Here is a 22309-nt window from a genome sequence, read left to right as displayed (position 1 = left end):
ACAAACAGTCATACACAACTGAGTGACTTTACTTTCACTTTCACTTTAGAAGGTGGGGAGAATGGAGGAGTGAGAGTTTTAATGCAGGTGGGAGGCCCCAAAGAGGGGGAAATGATGAGCCAAAGCAAGGACCAACTCCACAGTCATAAAGGAAGGCTCTAGTTTCCTAGCCAAGATCATGGGTGAGGACTAAACAGGGTCAGCTGGAAGAGAACTGGTGCATGTACTGATTCATCTCATTGGCCCTCCCGGAGGGAGAATATTCCTGGGGGAAGCCATAAGCAGTGAGAGGCTGTTGTCTATAGGGGTACAAAAGTGTGCGTGCTCACTCAGTCATGTGTGATTCTCTGTGACACCATAGATTGTAGTCTGCCAGGCTCTTCTGTCCATGGAATTCTCCAGGCAAGAATACTGGAGTGAGTTGCCATTTTTTTCTCCAGGGATCTTCCTGACCCAGGGATTGAACCTGTGTCTCCTGCATTGGCAGGCAGATTCTTTACACTGAGCCACCTGGGAAGGCCCTGTTATCTGTAGGGTGCTGGAGGCTAAACTGTGGGCCAGGAGGGAGGGGCCAAGAATTCCAGAATGGACAGAAGTGTTCATCAAATCTGGATGCAGGAAGGGGCTGGAGGATGAACACCTCCTGTCCTGCTTAGCCAGGTGGCTATAGTGGCAGAGTGAGGGAGAGCCAACAATAGAGGCTCAAGTCTCCCTGAGGTTAAATGGCTTAGAGGACATGGCCAGCTTTACCTTGGGCAGTACCAGGTCTGAAGGAAACACAGCATCTTCAGACACTGAGTTACCTTACCTTACACACTTGCACTACCAAGTTGTTCACACATAGAAGTCCACAACCACCCACTGCATTGAACCTGTCCCATCTATTCCAGAAAGAGAATTCAGTTTTAATAAATTGAGGGCAATATTGCATGATATGAAGGAAAGTCTTAGAGTAAGCTTGTGCTCAGTTGCTTCAGTCGTGTCTGACTCTGTGAGTCCACAGCTCTAGCCCACCAGGCTCCTCTGTCCATGGCATTCTCCAGGCAAGAATACTGGAGTGGGTTGCCACTTCCTTCTCCAGGGGATCTTCCCAAGGCAGGGATCAAACCCAGATCTCCTGCATTTCCTACATTGTGGTGGATTCTTTACCACTGAGCCACTGGGGAAACCCAAGTAAGGCTGACTAGATCTTAAATCTTGGATCTACCCACATCCCAGTTTTGCTGCTTTAGATGGTTTATTTAAACTCTGAAAATCAGTTTTCTTTTATGTAAAATAAGAATAATGCTACCTGTAAGGCTGTTGTTAGAATGAGAGAGAATGCATGGAGAGCGACCAGCACGGGGCTTGGGATGTGGGCCTCCCCCATACAGCTTCCTAAAATATACTAACGGTTGTTCTTTCACTTAATAATAAATCAGTTATTTTCATGTGCATATCAGCTTTAACTTTCTACCTTCATTTCAAATTGATCCTACTTTTAAAACAACTGATTTATGGCAGGTCGTGAATATCACCTGGAGATCATATTCCACCTGAATATTTTCTGTTGAGCAGAAGTTGTACTGCATGACTTTGTTTCCCTTGTTTTTATCGTATACTTCTAGAATTTCACCTCCTGGGGGAAAATCTTTTTCTTAAACTTTCTTTATAGATGTAAAAAGTGTGCCTTAGTTTCTGAGGCACACACATTTTACAGAGACCATGAGAAAGCTCGTTTCCACGTATTTCTCTTCCCCTCACTTGAACACCCTCTACAAAACAACACAGTAATGGAACCAAACTCCCTTAGGAAACAGAAATTTATGCTTCCATATCTTGACCCCCATTTAACTCTTCCCTGTAATCTACTCTATCCTAAGAACATGATGTATAAATCTATAAATGTTTTGGGAGTAAAACTGTGAATAGGCTCTCAAACTCTCCTGAGGCTCACCAGATGGCTTTGTCTTCATCCAATTTCCACCCCACCCTTCAACCTCAAAAGAAGATCCTTCCCTTACCAAACCCACTTTTTAGAGTTTTGTGATTCAGAATTATGAGAAATTGGAATAAAAGAACGAAATGTTCTCATGGTAGGGCAGGCATGTGAAAGAATGGGGCAGTGGAGACTGCTGAAGATGGAACATCAGGATTCATGTGGAGGAGCAGATGGGAGAGGGAGGGGGTGTTGTGCAGAAACCTATAAATGTCTTGCAAGTCACGTTCCAGAAACGAAAGACTTGCTGTTATTTTGAAATTAATTTTTGGCTAGACTGTACTCATGACTCATTCTGAGGCTGAACCTTGTGGGTCATAATTTTTCTAATTAGTTTGAATAAAGGTTTATAAATTCATGTGAGAGTAAGCCACAATTACAGAGCCACTTGGAAAGTTGTTAGATGTTAACATTGTCTACAATGATAGACATGGATAAGAAAAACAGCGTAGGTCCGTGATTCCCAAATCTTAGGATATATAAGACATTACCTGAGGAACATCTTAAACTGCAGCTTCTTGGACTCCATCCCAAGTAGTTTTGATGTTCTTGTTCAGGTTTATGTCTAGGAATCTGTATTTTGATGTCCACACTTGATTCTGACATAGAATTTATGAACCCCATTCTGGCTCAAGGCCAATGTCAGACTTCTTCATACAGTTCTATGTGCCATGGGGGCTCCCATAGTTCAACCACAGAAATACAAGTTTTCCTTTTGGTTGCCCCAGAGAAAAGCTGGTTTGGACATTCCCTATTGCATGCCTCCTAGTCACATTTGGAGAAATATCTTGCCTTTTCTGTAGTTCCTTTTTCCCCTCTCACCCATCCTAAATCTATAGATCAAATGAAGACAAGATTTGTTCTTTTTTACAGAAGAAGCATTTTAGTTAACGCCCTCTCCAAGATTAACACAAACTATTAAATTACATTCACCAGAATTGTCTCACCAATGCAAATTTATACAAAATCTTAATGGGATGAAAATTGGAAAGGGATATCTGACTGCAGATTGTGAGGATTAATTTGCCAGACCACATAACAGAATGCTCCAATGAAAACAGGAAATGTTTTGCTTGCAGGAGCCTTTGAAAGAGGCCGCACTTGTTTAAGTAAAAAGGTCTCCTCACCCATAACCATCGACTTTGACTGTAGATGAGCCAAATTGCCCATTTTAAAACCACACAATGAAAATACTTTTGCTTGTCTCCTGGTAGAGGTTGCCTAGAGCTTTAGAAGCCTGGATAAGAAAATGTGTTAGGACCACCCACCCACTGTGCCTTATCATAAAATACCAAATGTTCTAAAGACAACATTGTTCAATCTACCTTGTTGTCATCCATCATGCCCAGGTGACACTGAAAATTGTGATCACTGAAGCAAGACTCGTAAAATGAATCATCACAAAATATCATAAAATATAAAGTTTTATGGAAATACTGGAGTGTCCACCTTATAACAAACCAGCTCAGTCTTCACAGGGAAGATGCTTCTGTGACCTTTTGGTAAATATACACAATAACTACCCAGGAAATGACTGTATTGATTGGTCAACCCTGGAGACACAGGAACAAGACCCAGAAGCAGATGCACCTGTGGTTAGACACCGTATTACCCACCTTCTATTCTCCACACCTGCCAGCCCTGTTTCTGAAAAATAATGGTTGTGTCCCACCAAATCTGGAGATGATATCTTGATGTCACCTTACATTTCAACTCTCTAATAACTTCCCTTGTCCCAGCCACAGCTCTGCTAGGGATTAACAAGTGAAGTGGAAGTGAGCAGTAGGAAAAGCAGGTGGAAGAAAGGTAAAACCATGTAATGTTTTGGGCACATTTGAGCTGACTTCTTTTAGGACACTTCTGCTCTTGAGAAACCTATATGCAGGTCAGGAAGAAACAGTTAGAACTGGACATGGAACAACAGACTGGTTCCAAATAGGAAAAGGAGTACGTCAAGGCTGTATATTGTCACCCTGCCTATTTAACTTATATGCAGGGTACATCATGAGAAACACTGGGCTGGAAGAAGCTTAAGCTGGAATCAAGATTGCCGGGAGAAATATCAATAACCTCAGATATGCAGATGACACCACCCTTATGGCTGAAAGTGAAGAGGAAGTAAAAAGCCTCTTGATGAAAGTGAAAGAGGAGAGTAAAAAAGTTGGCTTAAAGCTCAACATTTAGAAAACAAAGATCATGGCATCTGGTCCCATCACTTCATGGGAAATAGATGGGGAAACAGTGGACACAGTGCCAGACTTTATTTTTCTGGGCTCCAAAATCACTGCAGATGGTGATTGCAGCCATGAAATTAAAAAACACTTACTCCTTGGAAGGAAAGTTATGACCAACCTAGATAGCATATTCAAAAGCAGAGATATTACTTTGCCAACAAAGGTTCGTCTAGACAAGGCTATGGTTTTTCCAGTAGTCATGTATGGATGTGAGAGTCAGACTGTAAAGAAAGCTGAGCACCAAAGAATTGATGCTTTTGAACTGTGGTGTTGGAGAAGACTCTTGAGAGTCCCTTGGACTGCAAGGAGATCCAACCAGTCCATTCTAAAGAGATCAGTCCTGGGTGTTCTTTGAAAGGAATGATGCTAAAGCTGAAACTCTAGTACCTTGGCCACCTCATCGAAGAGTTGACTCATTGGAAAAGGCTCTGATCCTGGGAGGGATTGGGGGCAGGAGGAGAAGGGGATGACAGAGGATGAGATGGCTGGATGGCATCACTGACTCGATGGACCTGAGTTTGAGTGAACTCTGGGAGTTGGTGATGGACAGGGAGGCCTGGCATGCTGCAATTCATGGGGTCGCAAAGAGTCAGACACAACTGTGCGACTGAACTGAACTGATGGTTGATTCAAGTTGTTGTACAACAGAAACTAAAACAACATTGTAAAATCAATAATAAAAATGACTGAATTAACTTGAAAACATTTTAAAATGTGGGAATCTCAAAAAAGCCATTAACCAGCCAAACAGGCTTTGCTTTACATCCATAAACACTGGTGGATTCTCACTTTTCTTAGACTTGGTAGAATTAAGTCTCAAGTCTTAAAGACTTAAGCACATCACTTTATAGACCAGTAAGCCTAAAGTCCTTTATTTCCAAGGAAAAAGGATACTTTGTCACATCCTGTTTTTGTAAATATAATTTGACATCCCAAATATTCCAAAAAGAATCAGCTGATAGCATCTTTTCCTGGGCTGAAGATGCTGCCCATTAGCAGCTGAAAGCACATGGAAAAACAGAATGGCCTGACACCTCCCCTAGAGCTGGCCACCTTTCTTAAAATAGTCGAGCATTTGGCTGAGCAAGGTTTGAAGTATATGATTCTAAGAATGGCACAGGATGCTTTTCAACTGGGAATGTTTTACCAATTTAAAACAGGATGAGGGGAACTACCTAAACTTGCACCCCTTAATCTTTTCTAAGATTTAACACAACAAAATCTTTTTAAAAAATTAATTTTGATTCATACTGAAAATGATGGGATTAAAAGGAATCCTGCAGATTAGCAGCCCAAAAACTTCAACCGGTTTCTCTAAAACAGTAGGGAATTTAGCTACATACTGGATGTTTCCCTGTAATTGAAAATTGGCACCTGGCCTTCTCCCTGAGTGGAGGCAAAAACCTGAAGGTATTCAGAAGAAACCACTGTAGGGTGTTCTCTGTGAGAACTCAGCCTTCCAATCATGGCATTTCAGACTCTTTTTTGTCATAGGAAGTAAACATTTTCAGAACTTTCCTGGTTTCAGGTGGTTAAGACTCCACACTTCCACTGCAGCGGGGTACAGATTCAATCTCTGGTTAGGGAACTAAGATCCCATGTGCTGCACTTGGCCAAAGAAAAGAAAAAGTGTACCTTTTCTCTGAAAATGTTCTCACTTATTTATAATTATTTGTCTCTATACACCTTACACCAGTTCTTTTTAATAAAGTTCCAGAGAATAGTTTCATGCCAAAATCTCATGAGTTGTATTATATTGTACTGAAGGTCCTGCTCATGAATGATGACTTCACAAATAAAAAATAATTGGCCTTCTTAAATATTTATTTCCCTTTCTACCTTGCTTTCCATAGGATGGATTTATTGACTTAAGAGTTTATTGCTGCTGTAAATCCAGTAGTACAAGAAAAATGAAGCAAAAATTAAAGTGGTATTTTGAGCAATATGATGTCATCGGAAATGGTTCTGTTGACTAAAGGGAACATCTTTGTGGTAAGTGAAGTAGTGAGGCATCCTTTGCAGGACATTCTATATTTAACTCCATCTTCCTCCTGTGGAGGCAGTGACAATTCCCTATGTGGTTGGCTATTCTTGGGACGTGTATTTGGAATGGCTGAAGCAATGTCAGTCTCTATCCTGTTGGTTACTGAATGTGCGACTGCATATCAGCATTTTCTTCTAGGTGCAGTCCACTCTGAAGTTTACACATTTAGAACGGTATTGAGAATGAAAAATAAACATAGGTTGGCCACCTGATGCAAAGGGCCAACTTGTCATTGGGAAATGACACTGGGAAAGATTGAAGGCAATAGAAGGGGGCAGCAGAGGGATAAAATGGTTAGATGGTATCACTGACTCAATGAACATGAATTTGAGCAAACTCCGGGAGATAATGAAGGACAAGGGAGCCTGGGGTGTTGCAGTACATGAGGTCACAGAGAGTCAGACACAATTTAGTGACTGAATGACAACAACTTATCTTTTTCTCTGCCTCGGTGCAGAAAGTCTCGTGGGGAGCAGCTGAAATATAAGATGGTTTATATAGCAAGAGACATGGATGAAGAATAAAGGTCCTAAGGAATGAATCTTTCTGGGAACTTGACTAAAGTGTTTTCTAACAGATTGCTCAGGGAGCTCAGATCCTTTCCATCTCTGAAATTCGAGGACTCCCTTTATAAGTCTTAACCCCCAACTCTCTGCTAATGGAGTGAGGATAGTGATTATAATGGTATGAGATGAAATGTATCCCAAGTAAAAGTGACTAAGTGGGGCACTGTGCCTGAATAAAGATATGAAACAAAATAAACATTATGAATATTATACGCTGAATTTGTGAATGTCAGAACTAGGATCAGATGTCACAGAGATGATATGGTCCAAATTCTCTCATTTATAGATGAAGCTGAGTCACATAATGTGTGGTATAAGAGAAACTTGTGAGGAAAAATCATTGGGTAGAACTATAATGACTATTTCAACAAAGCTGTTACACTATTTAGTAAATATTAACACATGGGAAGAATTCAAGAGTATGGTAATACTAATATTGCTTCTACTTGAATCTCATCAAAAAGAGTACCAAGATGTTTTGTAACTGAACTTTGTAATGTTAAAATTCAGAAATTCTGCATACTTATTACATGTTGCAATACAAAACTGGGAATCTAAAATGTTCTACAGAGTGCCCAATCCAGTATAAATTTTTAAATAACATCTTAATATATACCTATTTTAAAAAACACTAAGTATATAATACGGCATACAAATACTAGGGTGCCTGAAAGCAGTGCTCCAATCATGAGGTTTGTACCCTGGGGTCTATGGATCTATTGCCTTCAGGAATCCTTGGCCCCTCTTAGAATCAAGTGCAAAATTTTGCACATGATCCACTTTTTTTCCCAGGGGAGGTATGGGGTCAGGTTTGCAAAAGAACTAGGAAGAGCTAAAGGATTAACTCTTTTTGTTGTTGTTCTAAATCTTACAGGAAAGTTTACATAGATTTTCATTAGTTGAAATGTATAACTTAAGTTAGTGAGCCAAGGAAAGAAAAATAGCTAATTTGAGTTTTTCCCTAAAATGTTTAGAAAGAACAAAATGAAAACAGGCAAACTGAAATAATTAGCACAGAGTAGAAATTAATAATTAGATGCTATTTGTCTCTGATTAATACAGTGTTAAAAACAGTAAGATGTAATTCTGGTAAAGGCACAGCGGAGGGACCATAAATTGATAGAACATTCCTGGAAATGTGGTCTGCATAACAGACTGAAATGTCTCTTCAGTTTTTTTTTTTTTCTTCAGTTTTAGAGTCAGTTACTTTTTGTCAGGAAAAACAATTTTGCCAAAGATAAAAGTTCTGATTTACATCACAGAATCATTTAAAATCAGATCAGATCAGATCAGATCAGTCACTCAGTCGTGTCCGACTCTTTGCGACCCCATGAATCGCAGCACGCCAGGCCTCCCTGTCCATCACAAACTCCCGGAGTTCACTCAGACTCACATCCATCGAGTCAGTGATGCCATCCAGCCATCTCATCCTCTGTCGCCCCTTCTCCTCCTGCCCTCAATCCCTCCCAGCATCAGGGTCTTTTTCAATGAGTCAACTCTTCACATGAGGTGGCCAAAGTACTGGAGTTTCAGCTTTAGCATCATTCCTTCCAAAGAAATCCCGGGGCTGATCTCCTTCAGAATGGACTGGTTGGATCTCCTTGCAGTCCAAGGGACTCTCAAGAGTCTTCTCCAACACTACAGTTCAAATACACATTAAAAAAATCTAAAGGAGGAAAACTTTTAATGCAATGAAATATATAATTATAAAAAATCAGTGGTCTATAAACAAACATTCTACATAATTACAAGTGAAGAAAAACACAAAGGTAAGGAGTAATACATACTGTGTAATTTTTGTCAATACATAGTAAGATGTTAAAATGAAATTCAGCCCAGGTATCATTAAGATTTGAAGGAAGTACTAGTATAGACAGAATTTACTAGTAGTTAAGGAAGCAGTTACAAAGGAAGTAGTTACATCTTAATCACAATTCAAGGGTATAAAATGGTCAAGACGAGGGCTTGGGAGAAGGATTACTGAAGAGGATTTCTCATGTAAGAGCCCTCATGTCAATTGCATGAGGTTCTAAGGACACCAGTTAAGGTGTGGATGTGCCCTGGAGTTTAGGGAACACATTGTTCCAGTCATACCTGAGAAATCTAAAGAAGCAGACCATGGCAACAGAGTCTTGGGGTAAAGTTCAGGATATGTCTGCATTCCTGGAATCTGCTGGGACCAAAAATGCTTGAGTGTTTCCTTGGATCAGATATGGGCCACTGAGAGAGGAAGCTGGTAGAGAGCTTTCTTGGATCTTGTCCAGCTGAGTCACTTGGAGAAGTGAGGAATCCTCAGGAGAAGAGAGGTGGAGAGTGGTTCTCAGCCAGGAGCGATTTTACTCTCCTCCCTCAGGGGACAGCTGGCAAAGTCGAGACAATTGATTCTCAACTGGAGAATGGGGGAGGGTGTGGTGCAACTGCTGTCTATTGTTAGAGCCCAGGGATGCTGTTAGACATTCTACCACGCATAGGATGGCACAGGACAAGAAAGAATTGTCGAGTCCAAAATGTCAGTGATGCAGATGTTTAGAATTGGGTTTCTAAAGAAACAGCCTCAAAGGCTGTAATCAAAGTGCATGATTTCACGTCTAGGAAGTTGCAGGAGAATCTCAGTAATGAACAGGGGGTGGGAGGCTTCAGAGAAGGAATGGGCTTTAAACGTCTGCTATCCAGAGAGCTCTGCAACCGTGATCATGATGGTATCTGCCAAATCAAGGCTCTCTTACTCTCCCTTTATCTCCTCCTCCCTCCTGCTCACACTCGGAGAGGTCAGAGAAAGGGCTTAGCAAGGTGGGGGAGAAACAGATGTACTAAAGGAGGAAGGAAAGAAAACAAACCATGCCTCTTTGCCTCCCCGCCCCGCCATGCTTCTCCTCAAAGAAGAGGGAAAACACGAGGCACCCGACAACTCCCTCCAAATTATTATCCCCTTAGGCCTTAATCTTCCAGTCAATCCTTCATCCCCACTTATGTTGCCTGGAGTTGGGTGATAGACAAATTCTAAAAATCTCATCATCTCTCACTGTGACTTACACATGCAGTCGAATATCACTTCAGGATGTGGGAATACTGGATGTCTCGCCAAAGTTTTGAGGCTTCTGGGGTCTCTGTCAAGACAACTGAGAAATCCTAAATTTTCATCTAATAGGAGACTAACTACATGCATCTTAATCATTGCACTAAGTATTATTTAACTGAGATTTCGGCTTGCTAAGGCCAAGAGTGGTGCTTTGCCACCGTTAACTGTGATTATTCCTAGGATTTAAGATTGGTAATGTTTGGGAAGCAACAAGAGAGAGTCCTATGTGACAAACTGAAATGTTGCCAACAGTTTTTCTAAAGATTCTCCTGTTCAATCAAGATAGTTACGTTCGAATTCCCACATGACTGATCCATTCTCTCATTTTCTTAATTTCTACATCCAATATGGGTCATTTAATTTAGTCACTTGGGGCAAGAGTGGGGGCGGGGAGAGTGGTTAAACCATCCCTCTAGGAAATCTGGAAATGTCTTTTTCCTTATGTCCCCTGACAGCTTTTATGATGAAAAGTTGCTGGCAGACTGAGAGAAATTCAGGATCCTTCCAAGGCATGTATGTCTGTCTTCCCAGTTGATAGCTCTGCAAAAGGGCACAAAAAAACAAACACACCAGTGGCAGAAGCCAGAGAGAAAGCATTAGATGCTTATAGAACACCCTTTTATGTTCATCATAAGATCAAAGATAAGTCTAAAGCTTGAGAAAACTGTCTTTTCTGGGTCCAAAACCACTGTGATATTTTCTCCAGTGGGCTGTTAGTATCTTTTGTTACTTAATATGTTGAATGGATCCCTTTGTTCTGTGTAAAATAATACCTTAGACTAAACTCAGTTCATTTAAGTTCCAAGTCTCATTACCCAGAACTGACATACAATCTTTTTATTTGTTTTTGAACTGAAAACAGGTTGGATAGCAAACCTGAAATAAACAATTCCCTCAATTCTGTCACACTGAGGTAAGAAATGTTGCAAAATGAATTTGCTTCCAAAAAAGTTGAGCTTAGATTTAGTTTGCAGAAGGTGCAAGCCTTCAACCACCAGCAAACTGAGTCCTGAAGAGTTTAACACATTGGTGTTTTGTAAGAGATGTAAACAGTGATAAAATAGCCCTTCACCTCAGGCTCACTTTCCTTATTGTGTAGGAGATAGATGATTTAGACAAAACCATGAACCTTTCAAGAAAATGTACTTGTGATATCACTTCAGTTCAGTTCAGTCACTCAGTTGTGTCCGACTCTTTGCAACCTCATGAACCACAGCACGCCAGGCCTCCCTGTCCATCACCAACTGCCAGAGTCTACTCAAACCCATGTCCATGGAGTCGGTGATGCCATCCAAACATCTCATCCTCTGCCATCCCCTTTTCCTGCCCTCAATCTTTCCCAGCATCTGGGTCTTTTCAAATGAGTCAGCTCTTCACATCAGGTGGCCAAAGTATTGGAGTTTCAGCTTCAACACTTGGGTTTCACAATTTGACCAGTGCAATGTTCTGCAGCTGATACAATTTGACTGAATATATACTGACCCCATGGACTGTAGCTCGCCAGGTTCCTCTGTCCATGGGATTCTCCAGGCGAGAATACTGGAGTGAGTTGCCATGCTCCTCTCCAGGGAATCTTCCCAACCCAAGGATTGAACCTAGGTCTCCCACTTTGCAGGAAGATTCTTTACCATCTGAGCTACCAAGGAGGCTCATATTGACCATACTTATATTCAATGCACAGTGACTGACACTTTGTATATATAAAGGGTGAAGGGAAATAAAAAGGGGGAAAAGTGGGAGAGTAGGGGATGAAGGACTCTCTGCTGTTTGTTTGTGGGTATGTTTTAAGGCTGAATTTCTTTTTTACTGGAAGCTTCTCATCAAATTATGAATAAACTTAAGTTTTCCCTCTTAACTTCAATTATGCCATCTTCTATCAGATTTTTCCTTCTCCTTGACGATACACTTCTGGAAAGAGTTGTCCACAGTTGCCTCCATTTCTGCTCTCTCCGTATTTGTACTGTCTGCTCACTTGTTCGTCTGTTCGTTCTGCCCTAAAACCTGGTTTCCTCTTTATCTCAGAAATGTTGCATTTCTTCAGAGGCAGGAACAAGAAGACACAACACAGACATTCCAAGAGAAGGGAGGGGGATTACACCAAATGGATTCAATCAAGGGATGATCTTGAAAAAGTAAGTTTGGAATTGTGGAAAATTAGTAAGAGATGTTAAAAGGGGATCAAGGGAGGGAACAGATACAAGGGATTGAAAACCATGTTTGGCATCATTCCACAGAATCAACCTACCCATCACGGATCACTTGTAGTGAACACTGGAGGGCAGTAGAGGCTCATGTTGAACGTAGCAGTTTGCTTAGTCAAACGTGGCTGCTTACTACTCTGCAGGACATGAGGAGGAAGCTGGGAGAGAGTTCAAATGAAAGCACTGCCATGAGCAATCCAAACATTTGGGCAAGAGTATAATTCTCAGAAAAACAACTTGAAAATATATCAAGAGCAAAGAGCTTCCTCTTAAGGACCCAGTCCCGCATCTACCTCTTAGTCTCAAGTGAGTATGCTGACTTACTGGTTTACTAAGATCAAAGCCACTTGGTGTCATCACTTTATATAAGTCTACATAGATGGAGAATAAAGTAAGTCAGTACATGTGAAAGCTGCAAGGAACAATTTCAGATTGCCCAGAGTTGCTGAGGAGGCTAAGTGAAGTTAGAAAAGAACCAGAAAAATGGAAAGTGGAGGACCTGATGAGGCCAGTGCAAAACTTGATTTGAAATATGTACCTGAAATGGTAATCATCAAGCAAGAGAAATGCTGGAGATTGTTTTTTGTTTTAGACTTTAATCCGAGAGGTGCTGCAGGGTGGCAGGGACTGGAGTAGAGAAGGATAAACCATTCAACTCAGGGTCAAAATCATTGATCAAAGGGTGAGTGTTCTGAAAGTAGATGGACCATCATGAATACTTAAGACTTAGCATCATAAGTAAATTTCAAAAGGACAGATCAAGAACGTTTGAAAATATCCACAACTCCTGCTTGTAGTGCTGGTGAGGGGTGGAAGGGGTCTAGGAAAAAGTGACTTCCCATAGAGAAGTACGAGAGGATGGTGGTATCCTTATGAAGAGGCTCCGTTTGAAGAGACAGATAACATGTTCCAGAAAACAGAAAATTATGCAGGAGTCATTTACATTTATGTAATCTCCTAAAGAACAAAGAAACGGTAAAATGGGAAGTGTGGTTGGAAAGGGCCTAGAAATAGAGTTGAGTTGAAAAACAATGTAAATCTAGACGAGAGAAGATGTTGGGCTCAGGAATAACTGAGTTCACCTGCAATTAGGGAACTGGGATTTTTGACCTGTAGTGATAACTCAGATCACTTCATGGGAAATAGATGGGGAAACAGTGGAAACAGAGTCAGACTTTATTTTTTGGGGCTCCAATATCACTGCAGATGGTGACTGCAGCCATGAAATTAAAGGACGCTTACTCCTTGGAAGGAAAGTTATGACCAACCTAGAGAGCATATTCAAAAGCAGAGACATTACTTTGCCAACAAAGGTCCATCTAGTCAAGGCTATGGTTTTTCCAGTGGTCATGTATGGATGTGAGAGTTGGACTGTGAAGAAGGCTGAGCACCGAAGAATTGATGCTTTTGAATTGCGGTGTTGGAGAAGACTCTTGAGAGTCCCTTGGACTGCAAGGAGATCCAACCAGTCCATTCTAAAGGAGATCAGTCCTGGGTGTTCATTGGAAGGAATGATGCTGAAGCTGAAAATCCAATACATTGGCCACCTGACACTAAGAGTTGACTCATTGGAAAAGACTCTGATGCTGGGAGGGATTGAGGGCAGGAGGAGAAGGGGACGACAGAGGATGAGATGGCTGGATGGCATCACTGACTCAATGGACGTGAGTCTCAGTGAACTCCGGGAGTTGGTGATGGACAGGGAGGCCTGGCGTGCTGCGATTCATGGTGTCGCAAAGAGTCAGATACGACTGAGAGACTAAACTGAACTGAACTGAATAACTCAGAAAAAAGGGGATACTTTATGGTTTCTGGAACAGCTTACAGAATTAATAACATCATGTACTCTGATATAAAAACTCATATCTTAAATATCATTGGCTTTTATAAAATGAAGATACCAAACTAGTCACACTGTATAATAACAATGAACCACTCTTTCTTGGCAAATGCATATACAGAATTAAAATTGATAGAATTTGCTTTTATTTGGAAATTATTGGAGGTGGTTTTATCATCTCAAGGGAGAGCTGGGCCATTCCATGCATCAAGATAAAAGTGTTAAAATTGTTGTACAACGACAGCCCAGTGCACCAAAGGACAAGGAAGAGAAAGTAATGAAGACATATATGGTTGATATTTGTTGAAGTATAAAAGGATTTTGCCAGAATTTGACAGAGGAGGATACAGGGCTTCACTCAGACCTAAAGGGGAAATGAGTGTCACAGATGAAAATATCTATTCACATTTTTATAAGTTATATATACCTCAAATAAAACTTTTATTGTTATCATTGTTATAAAAACATTGGTGTTGATATAAATGGAGATGTTTAAATGTAGCAGAATAGTGTTAACCATGTCCCAACATATCATTTTCTGATTTCTCAAAATAAAAAGCAACAAACACAGAATTTGTATCTGATCCAATGTATATTGAGGCCAAAGATAAGAAGACTCCAGCACACTCAGATGCAACCAAAAAAAAAGAAAAAGAAAACTTCAGGGATTTATATGAAAAATCCCAATTTGACTGAAAATTGCAAAAGGATGACCAACATCAATTCTGCTGGAACAGAAAAATGCAGAATAGATACTTTTAATTCCAGACATAATTATCATGGTAGTTAGCAAATCAAAGTTATATCAAAAGAGAGGTATAGGTTTAGTGCTAAGAAAATAAAGAAACAAAGAGCTATCAGCTCCATGAGGGCAAGAAGTATTTCTGGTTTTTTATGTACTTTGGTGTTTCTTGTGCTCTCACACTTTCTGGCACATAATAGGTTCTCCATAAACAGTTGTATAATGAGAATCTGATAAGATGTCATGGAAAACAAAGGAAGAAATAAAGAACAAGTAAGCACAGTATGCATTGCTATCTGTAGGAAGAAAGGCATCTAAGAGACTAGTTTGGAAATGAACATATATGAAAATGGGTTTGTTTAGTCACTAAGTTGTACCCAACTCTTTTGCAACCCATGAACTGTAGCCCGTCAGGCTCCTCTGTCCATGGAATTCTCTAGGCAAGAATATTGGAATGGGTTGCCATTTTCTTCTCCAGGGGATCTTCCCAACCCAGGGATTGAACCAGAGTCTCCTGCATGGCAGGCGGATTCTTTATAGTTGAGCCACCTGGGAAGCCCAAATATGCATTACAAATGTCATAAGATACAAATACAGATCTATTAGAACTTAATTGCCAATGGAAAGTATTAATAGATGTGAGGCACAGAGAGAGGTTAACGGTGGATTCTTTCTTTCATTACACTTCTCTGTAGTGCTGTTGTTGTTTTTTACCATGAGTATGTATCATTGCTATTACTCAACAAGTTAGCTTATTCTTATATTATGAACAAAAGCATCTAGGAAAGGAGATTTTGAAGAGAATCACAAAGACGGAAAATCGAAGCTCAATATTCAATATCACTGAAGAATGAAAACAGAAGGGACAGCAAGATGTCCCAGGATAAATGATCAAGCATGGAATTCTGCAGCCCTTACTTCGGGAAGAATAGCAATCGGCATGTTACCATGTGCCTCTTAGGACTCATTCTTGACATGATTTAGGAAGATTTATAGACACTTGTTCACAACCACAAGTGCAGAAACTGTCCAGACAACAAAGTACCAAATAGCCCAGGGATAAAGGAGACTTAAGTGGCTAATAATAAACTGTGAAAGTGAAAAGAAACAGAATGAAGCCAAAGAGAAAATGAGAGGGTGGTTAGTAAGGAGGTAATTTGGGGTAAACAAAAACAGGGACATGAAGACCTTTTATTGAGTGACTAACCAGAAAGACCAGTTTCTAGACTGGAACACTGGAAGCAAACTGGGAAACTGGGAACTACCAGGAAATAATAGGGAAATCAAGTTTCTTTATATGAGACAAAAAATTGCAGCTTTTTTATAACACTCGGCTATAAAATACTACTAAAAGCTTCTAGTGCCACCTTGCTAACGAATACAGAACTTGTGTCACTTTTTCTCACCTCCTGAGACTGCAATTCCATCTTTGCTAATTTCCCAGCCCCAGCACAAAATTTCATGTTCTTATTAGAAAGAGTTGAAAAGCAATTCCTTGACACTGGTTGGTTTCTTTTCTAACCAACCTGACTTCTTTAGAGGAAAAAAAAAATGCTAATGGGGGCATACTCAGTACATTTTGATATTTTGGAAGGAAGATGCAGTTTTGGGCTTATAGACACTTAAGATATTAATGGGAAGAAAGACATGATCCAGAAATACCAGCAAAACAACGGGATTCCAGAAACAAGATTAAATATTCATGGGTCACTGTCCTATCGCCAATAAAACCACTGAACCTGGTCATGAGTGATGATGGAAAAGCACCCATAAAACTCACCTTCAGGGTCCCAAACAGCCCTATATAATGTGGCTATACATTCTGTGTATTATGTATATTTCAATATATAAAATTGTGCAATTTCTGAATCATATGCCACAAAGATTAATGTGTTTCTAAATAGAAAACAAAAAATAAAATCTCAAAGCTTTAATTTAGGTCCTGGGTCCCATGAGCTCTGGCTTGGTCATTTCTCATCAACTTAGACTCATGACTGGTTGATCTTTTGATAGGAAATTTCTGGACCTGCACAGGCAATCCTTTCCAGGGAGACACAGATCCATCTTTTTACTTTGTTTGGGCATAAATCCACAGACAAATCAAAGAGGACCAGGAAGTAATGTTTAAGAATATCAGATTAAAGGAAAGCAATTCATCAGCTGAGGTTTTCTGAGCACCTCCCATCTTTGCAGCCCTGGTTGGCCATGCTGGTGAAGCCATGCCGTGGAGGAAATGGCAACTGTAGTAAGGCTTGGTGAATGTTTGAATGCTCAGTCTTAGGAGGAAAAGAGTGAGGAAAACTTCAAAATAAGTATGTTAGAAATAGTAAATATTATTTAAGTTTCTTTTGGTAGAGGTTGGCTTAATTTGGAAGGGAGAATGTTTTTGGTAAGTGGGTTAGATAACATGAAAAAAGCAAATATGCAGAATTCATAGGTATTTTGAAAAGCATAACAGCAGTGAAAAATTCCATCTTAAGAGTAAATCTTATAAGTTGTGACAAGAAAAATTGTAACTATGTAAGGTGATAGATATTGACTAAACTTACTTTGTTACATCAAGTTATATTGCACCCCTTAAGGTAATATGTCAGTTACATTGCAAATTTTTAAAATTCCATAAGTATTTCATCTTTTTTCTCATTTCCACAACTTGCATGGCTTTTGAACATATGCTACTATATCCTGTGTTTAGTTGCTCAGTCTTGTTCGACTTTGTGACTTCATGGCTTCTTCTATGGCCTACCATGATAATGGAGAAGTGTTGTTACAGCTGAGTGGTCAAAACAGATTTCAGCTCCCAATCTCCACTCCCACCTCTCTTGTGGTCATACTGAGCCCCTAGAAATCTGAAAAGCCTTTTGGGTTGTAAACCTAGCAGCTGTGTTTTCCCTTTGCAAAGGAGACATTCTTATTTATGGCCCCCTGCCCTACGACCACTACAGCATGTGACTTCCCCACTGCACACTTACTTCTCCTTTGGAGTTTCAGATTTCCTTCCTTTTCTTTGGTTTTGTTCCACAGTTGCACTTTCCTGGGATACATAGGGAATTCTGATCCTACCTGCTGTTACTGGGATTTTGCACAGACTTCTTTGGCATAAGAAAACATAAAGGAACAAAGATTAGATTTCTCTCTTTAAAGAAATCTTATTTTGCCATGGAAACCAAAAGGAAAGGATATTATAAAAATGTGATTTATACTTGTTTGTATTTGAGCCACAATTGTGGTCATTAGATATTTGTCTTCGTCCATTAAAGGACAGGTACAGTTGGTGATGGACAGAGAGGCCTGGCATGCTGCGGTCCATGGGGTCGCACAGAGTCGGACACAACTGAGCAACTGAACTGAACAGTTAAACACGTGCTTTCGATTCCTGCTGACTTTCTGCCTCAGGTGCATATTCCCTAGTAAGCTACTCAATGTAACTTCACTTAACTTTGACTGACCTCCCACCAAGACACACACTCTAAAGTACAATCTCCTTGAGATTTGGAAATTTATCTGTGCTTTTCAACCTGAATATACCCATTAGTATAATCCAAATGACTTAAGTCGACAGAGAACCCCTCCTCCATCCCCCACCGTCCAACGTTGAAAAGTTTGTCTTGTGGGCTGAAGGTGGTGGAAAACACAGCAGCTGGTACACATGGGTATAAATCAATAGTTTTGTAGCTAACTGGAAAAGCTGGTCAGTGTAGACCTAAGGCTTAAGTCAAGGTGACACAATGAGAAATATAAAATCAGAAAAGGAGAGAACTACAAAACTGGTGAATGAATAAATGTTTACCCTTCTGTACAGCTTTGGATAGTCCTTGAAGTCATTTCCTCAGGGAGAAGAATGTTAAAAACAGCCTTGCGAACAGTCATTTCCTTCTGATCTTAGAAATCAGCAGTTTTCATGCCACTATGACTTGGCCATATGTTCAAGATTCAGTTCAGTTCACGTTAGTCGCTCAGTCGTGTCTGACTCTTTGTGACCCCATGGACTGCAGCATGCCAGACCTGCCTGTCCATCACCAACTCCGGGAGTCCACCCAAACTCATGTCCATTGAGTCGGTGATACCATCCAACCATCTCATCTTCTGTCGTCCCCTTCTCCTCCTGCCCTCAATCTTTCCCAGCATCAGGGCCTTTTCCAATGACCCTTCACATCAGGTGGCCAAAGTATTGGAGTCTCAGCCTCAACATCAGTCCTTCCAATGAACACCCAGGACTGATCTCCTTTGGGATGGATTGATTGTATCTCCTTGCAGTCCAAGGGACTCTCAAGAGTCTTCTCCAACACCACACTTCAAAAGCATCAATTCTTTGGTGCTCAGCTTTCTTTACAGTCAAACTCTCATATCCATACATGACCACTGGAAAAACCATAGCCTTGACTAGATGGACCTTTGTTGGCCAAGTAAAGTCTCTGCTTTTTAACATGCTATTTAGGTTGGTCATAACTTTCCTTCCAAGGAGTAAGCGTTTTTTAATTTCATGGATGCAGTCACCATCTGCAGTGATTTTGGAGCCCCAAAAATAAAGTCTGGCACTGTGTCCACTGTTTCCCCATCTATTTGCCATGAAGTGATGGGACCGGATTGCCATGATCTTCGTTTTCTGAATGTTGAGCTTTAAGCCAACTTTTTCACTCTCCTCTCTCACTTTCATCAAGAGGCTCTTCAGTTCTTCTTCACTGTCTGCCATAAGGGTGGTGTCATCTGCATATCTGAGGTTATTGATATTTCTCCCGGCAATCTTGATTCCAGCTTGTGCTTCTTCCAGCCCAGCATTTCTCGTGATGTACTCTGCATAGAAGTTAAATAAGCAGGGTGACAATATACAGCCTTGATGTACTCCTTTTCCTATTTGGAACCAGTCTGTTGTTCCATGTCCAGTTCTAACTGTTGCTTCCTGACCTGCATACAGATTTCTCAAGAGGCAGGTCAGATGGTCTAATATTCCCATCTCTTTCAGAATTTTCCACAGTTTATTGTGATCCACACAATCAAAGGCTTTGGCATAGTCAATAAGGCAGAAAGAGATGTTTTTCTGGAATTCTCTTGCTTTTTTGATGATCCAGCGGACGTTGGCAATTTAATCTCTGGTTCCTCTGCCTTTTCTAAAACCAGCTTGAACATCTGGGTGTTCGTGGTTCGTGTATTGCTGAAGCCTGGCTTGGAGAATTTTGAGCATTACTTTGCTAGCATGTGAGGAGAGTGCAATTGTGTGGTAGTGCAGTAGTTTGAACATTCTTTGGCATTGCCATTCTTCCGGATTGAAGGTCAAATAATCAATACTGTATAGAGATGTTAAAAATGTATGTGTGAACACAGGTATTATATACTACCTGATGTTCTCAACTTGAAAAGAGATTGTCACCTGTATTTTCACCTAACAACCCTAGCACTGAATGCTTTCTATGGAAGGGTATTCAAGGAATTAAGAGTCTGAGATGAAAGGATCTAAGAATACCAATAAAAATGCCAGTGAATATATTGTATGTTAGTGAGTGGTGTAGACAAAGCATTTTGCTAATTGTTCTTATTTTCTGAGAGAAATGACTTTGGAAGGATTTATCAATGGCATGGAAAAAGATCAGGGCCTTCTGGAAATTGTTTCCAAGAGCTTTGACTTTTCCAATGTACTGAAAGTAATCTGTGGTGGGAAATAGCCAGACACTGGAGAAAGGCTTCTTCTAAACCAATTGACAAGAATGGTGTAGGGACAGCGAAAGTTGAGAAGCTGTGGAATGGATGCAAAGCAAAGCACTCAGCTTTCGGTGGATTGAAAACTCTCAGTGGAGAAGAAATGTGATTTTCTGCATGTACCTGCTATTGATTACATGTTTTTATTATCATTGGTAACCACTTATGAATACCCCACTTAAGTTCCACAGAGAACTCTCATAAAGATTCTAAAAAGAAGCACTGCTGCTTCTGTTTATGCATCAGTCCTCGGTCCACATGTTAGAACATGGTTAAACTGAAGGATTGCCTCCATGGCTATCAGTGCAAACTGGAGCTTGCATGTATGTTTTCTTGCCCACCTAAAGTAGTCTGCATCTTATAGAACTGGATTATTCAGACAGTGTCTCAACAATTTAACATTCTTAGATTAAACACGCATTTGACATATGTATTTGCTGCCTCTTGGCTCTTGTTTCATCCGTATATTATAAATGACTGAGTTCTGGTCTGTTGAAAAACTTTTTTTTCTGCCCTTCTTTCTTCTTCCTTACCCTGAACACTGTCTTGAATCAGTAATAATGTTCTGCTCCAAAGGAAAAGTCTTAAACTATGTAGTGAAAGGAGAAAATTTCCAACTGGGCAATGAGAATGTTTCCATCTGATTTGTTATAAATCTGGGTCCAGTTGTGCATGAAAATTTGATGCATCATCTGTAATTATTATGCCAGTTGGAGGCTTGATCAGAACAGCAGACAGCCAGGCTATGCAACAACAAGCACTTGACATTTTAAATGGTCCTGACATTATAGCTCTGACATTTCATTTTTTATATCCTTTCCCCAAAAATGAAATGATGAATGAGATTTCTTGATGGGTTAGAACTTTTAAAGTTTTGGTTCTATATCACAGGCCTATTAGTACCTCTGTCAATGCCAGGCTATGCAAACAGTGGAGGTTGAAGAGCAGATGTGAGCTGTCTTTACATTAAAAACTTCCTAATTACTCTTTCATATTCAAATTTGGGTTAAAAACACACAAAGAGTGAACTGTCCCTGTCTCCCTGTAGTTACAGATGTGGATCAAGTATAGAGAGGGATAGATGAGGCGCACACGGCAATAGAAATGAAGTATAAATGGAGGTAGGAAGACTTAGGTAAACAAATTGATGAAGATGCAGTTGAAGGTCATATAGATGCAGGTAGAAATATTCTAAGTGAGTGATAGTTGCTCAGTTGTATCTGACTCTTTGTGACCACAGGGACTGTAGCCCATCAGGCTCCTCTGTCCATGGAATTCTCTAGGCAAGAATACTGGAGTGGGTTTTCTAGGATCTTCAAAAGAAAAAGAAAAACTGAGCTTCCTAGCAGTAGAAGTGAAAAGGAAAACATCATTTCACTCTTACCCAGCAGCAGCCCCATCCCAGCAGTGGCAGTTGATTTCATTTTTTGCACCACATTTCTCTGGGGCACCCAATGTCCTTTCCACATAAAACTGGGTCCCAGTTCCCTGCTTCCAAGCTTCTATGTTCTAATAACCTCAGCCTCTTCCTTTTATTTCCCTTGCCTAGGATGGGAGCTGCTCCTTGCCATTTCTGTGTTACTTCAGTGTCTTGCTTGACTTTTCCAGTCCTCCAATGTCCTCTTAACCAATTCTTTGTATTAAACAGGGATTTAAAATATTTTGTGTGTGTGTATGCATGCTCAGTCATGTCCAACTCTTTGTGACCTCATGGACTGCAGCTTGCCAGGCTCCTCTGTCCATGGGATTTCCCAGGCAAGAATACTGGAGTGGGTTGCCATTTCCTCCTCCAGGGTATCTTCCCAACCCAGGGAATCGAACTTTCATCTCCTGCATTGCCAGGTGGATTCATCACTGTGACACCTGGGAAGCCCTTTTCTCTCTATTACTAAGTCCTTACTATGGAATTGGCTGAGTGGGCTCATTTAATA

At 40.5% G+C, this 22309-nt stretch overlaps 1 protein-coding gene across 1 annotated transcript in view; it reads left to right on the top strand.

Moving 5' to 3' along the window:
* Positions 1-20395, top strand: part of GUCA1C (guanylate cyclase activator 1C) — a 45756-nt gene extending 25361 nt beyond the window's left edge. The window contains 4 exon segments of the mRNA XM_070357794.1: positions 6066-6179; positions 10876-10904; positions 10906-10953; positions 20227-20395. Of these exon segments, the coding sequence (XP_070213895.1) occupies positions 6066-6179; positions 10876-10904; positions 10906-10953; positions 20227-20395 (360 nt within the window).
* Positions 20396-22309: the final 1914 nt, after the last annotated feature.

The sequence above is a fragment of the Bos mutus genome, chromosome 1 (assembly GCF_027580195.1).
Source record: "Bos mutus isolate GX-2022 chromosome 1, NWIPB_WYAK_1.1, whole genome shotgun sequence".
Taxonomy (NCBI): Eukaryota; Metazoa; Chordata; class Mammalia; order Artiodactyla; family Bovidae; genus Bos; species Bos mutus.
The sequence above is the reverse complement of the archived record's forward strand: the minus strand, read 5'-3'. Positions and strand labels throughout refer to the sequence as shown.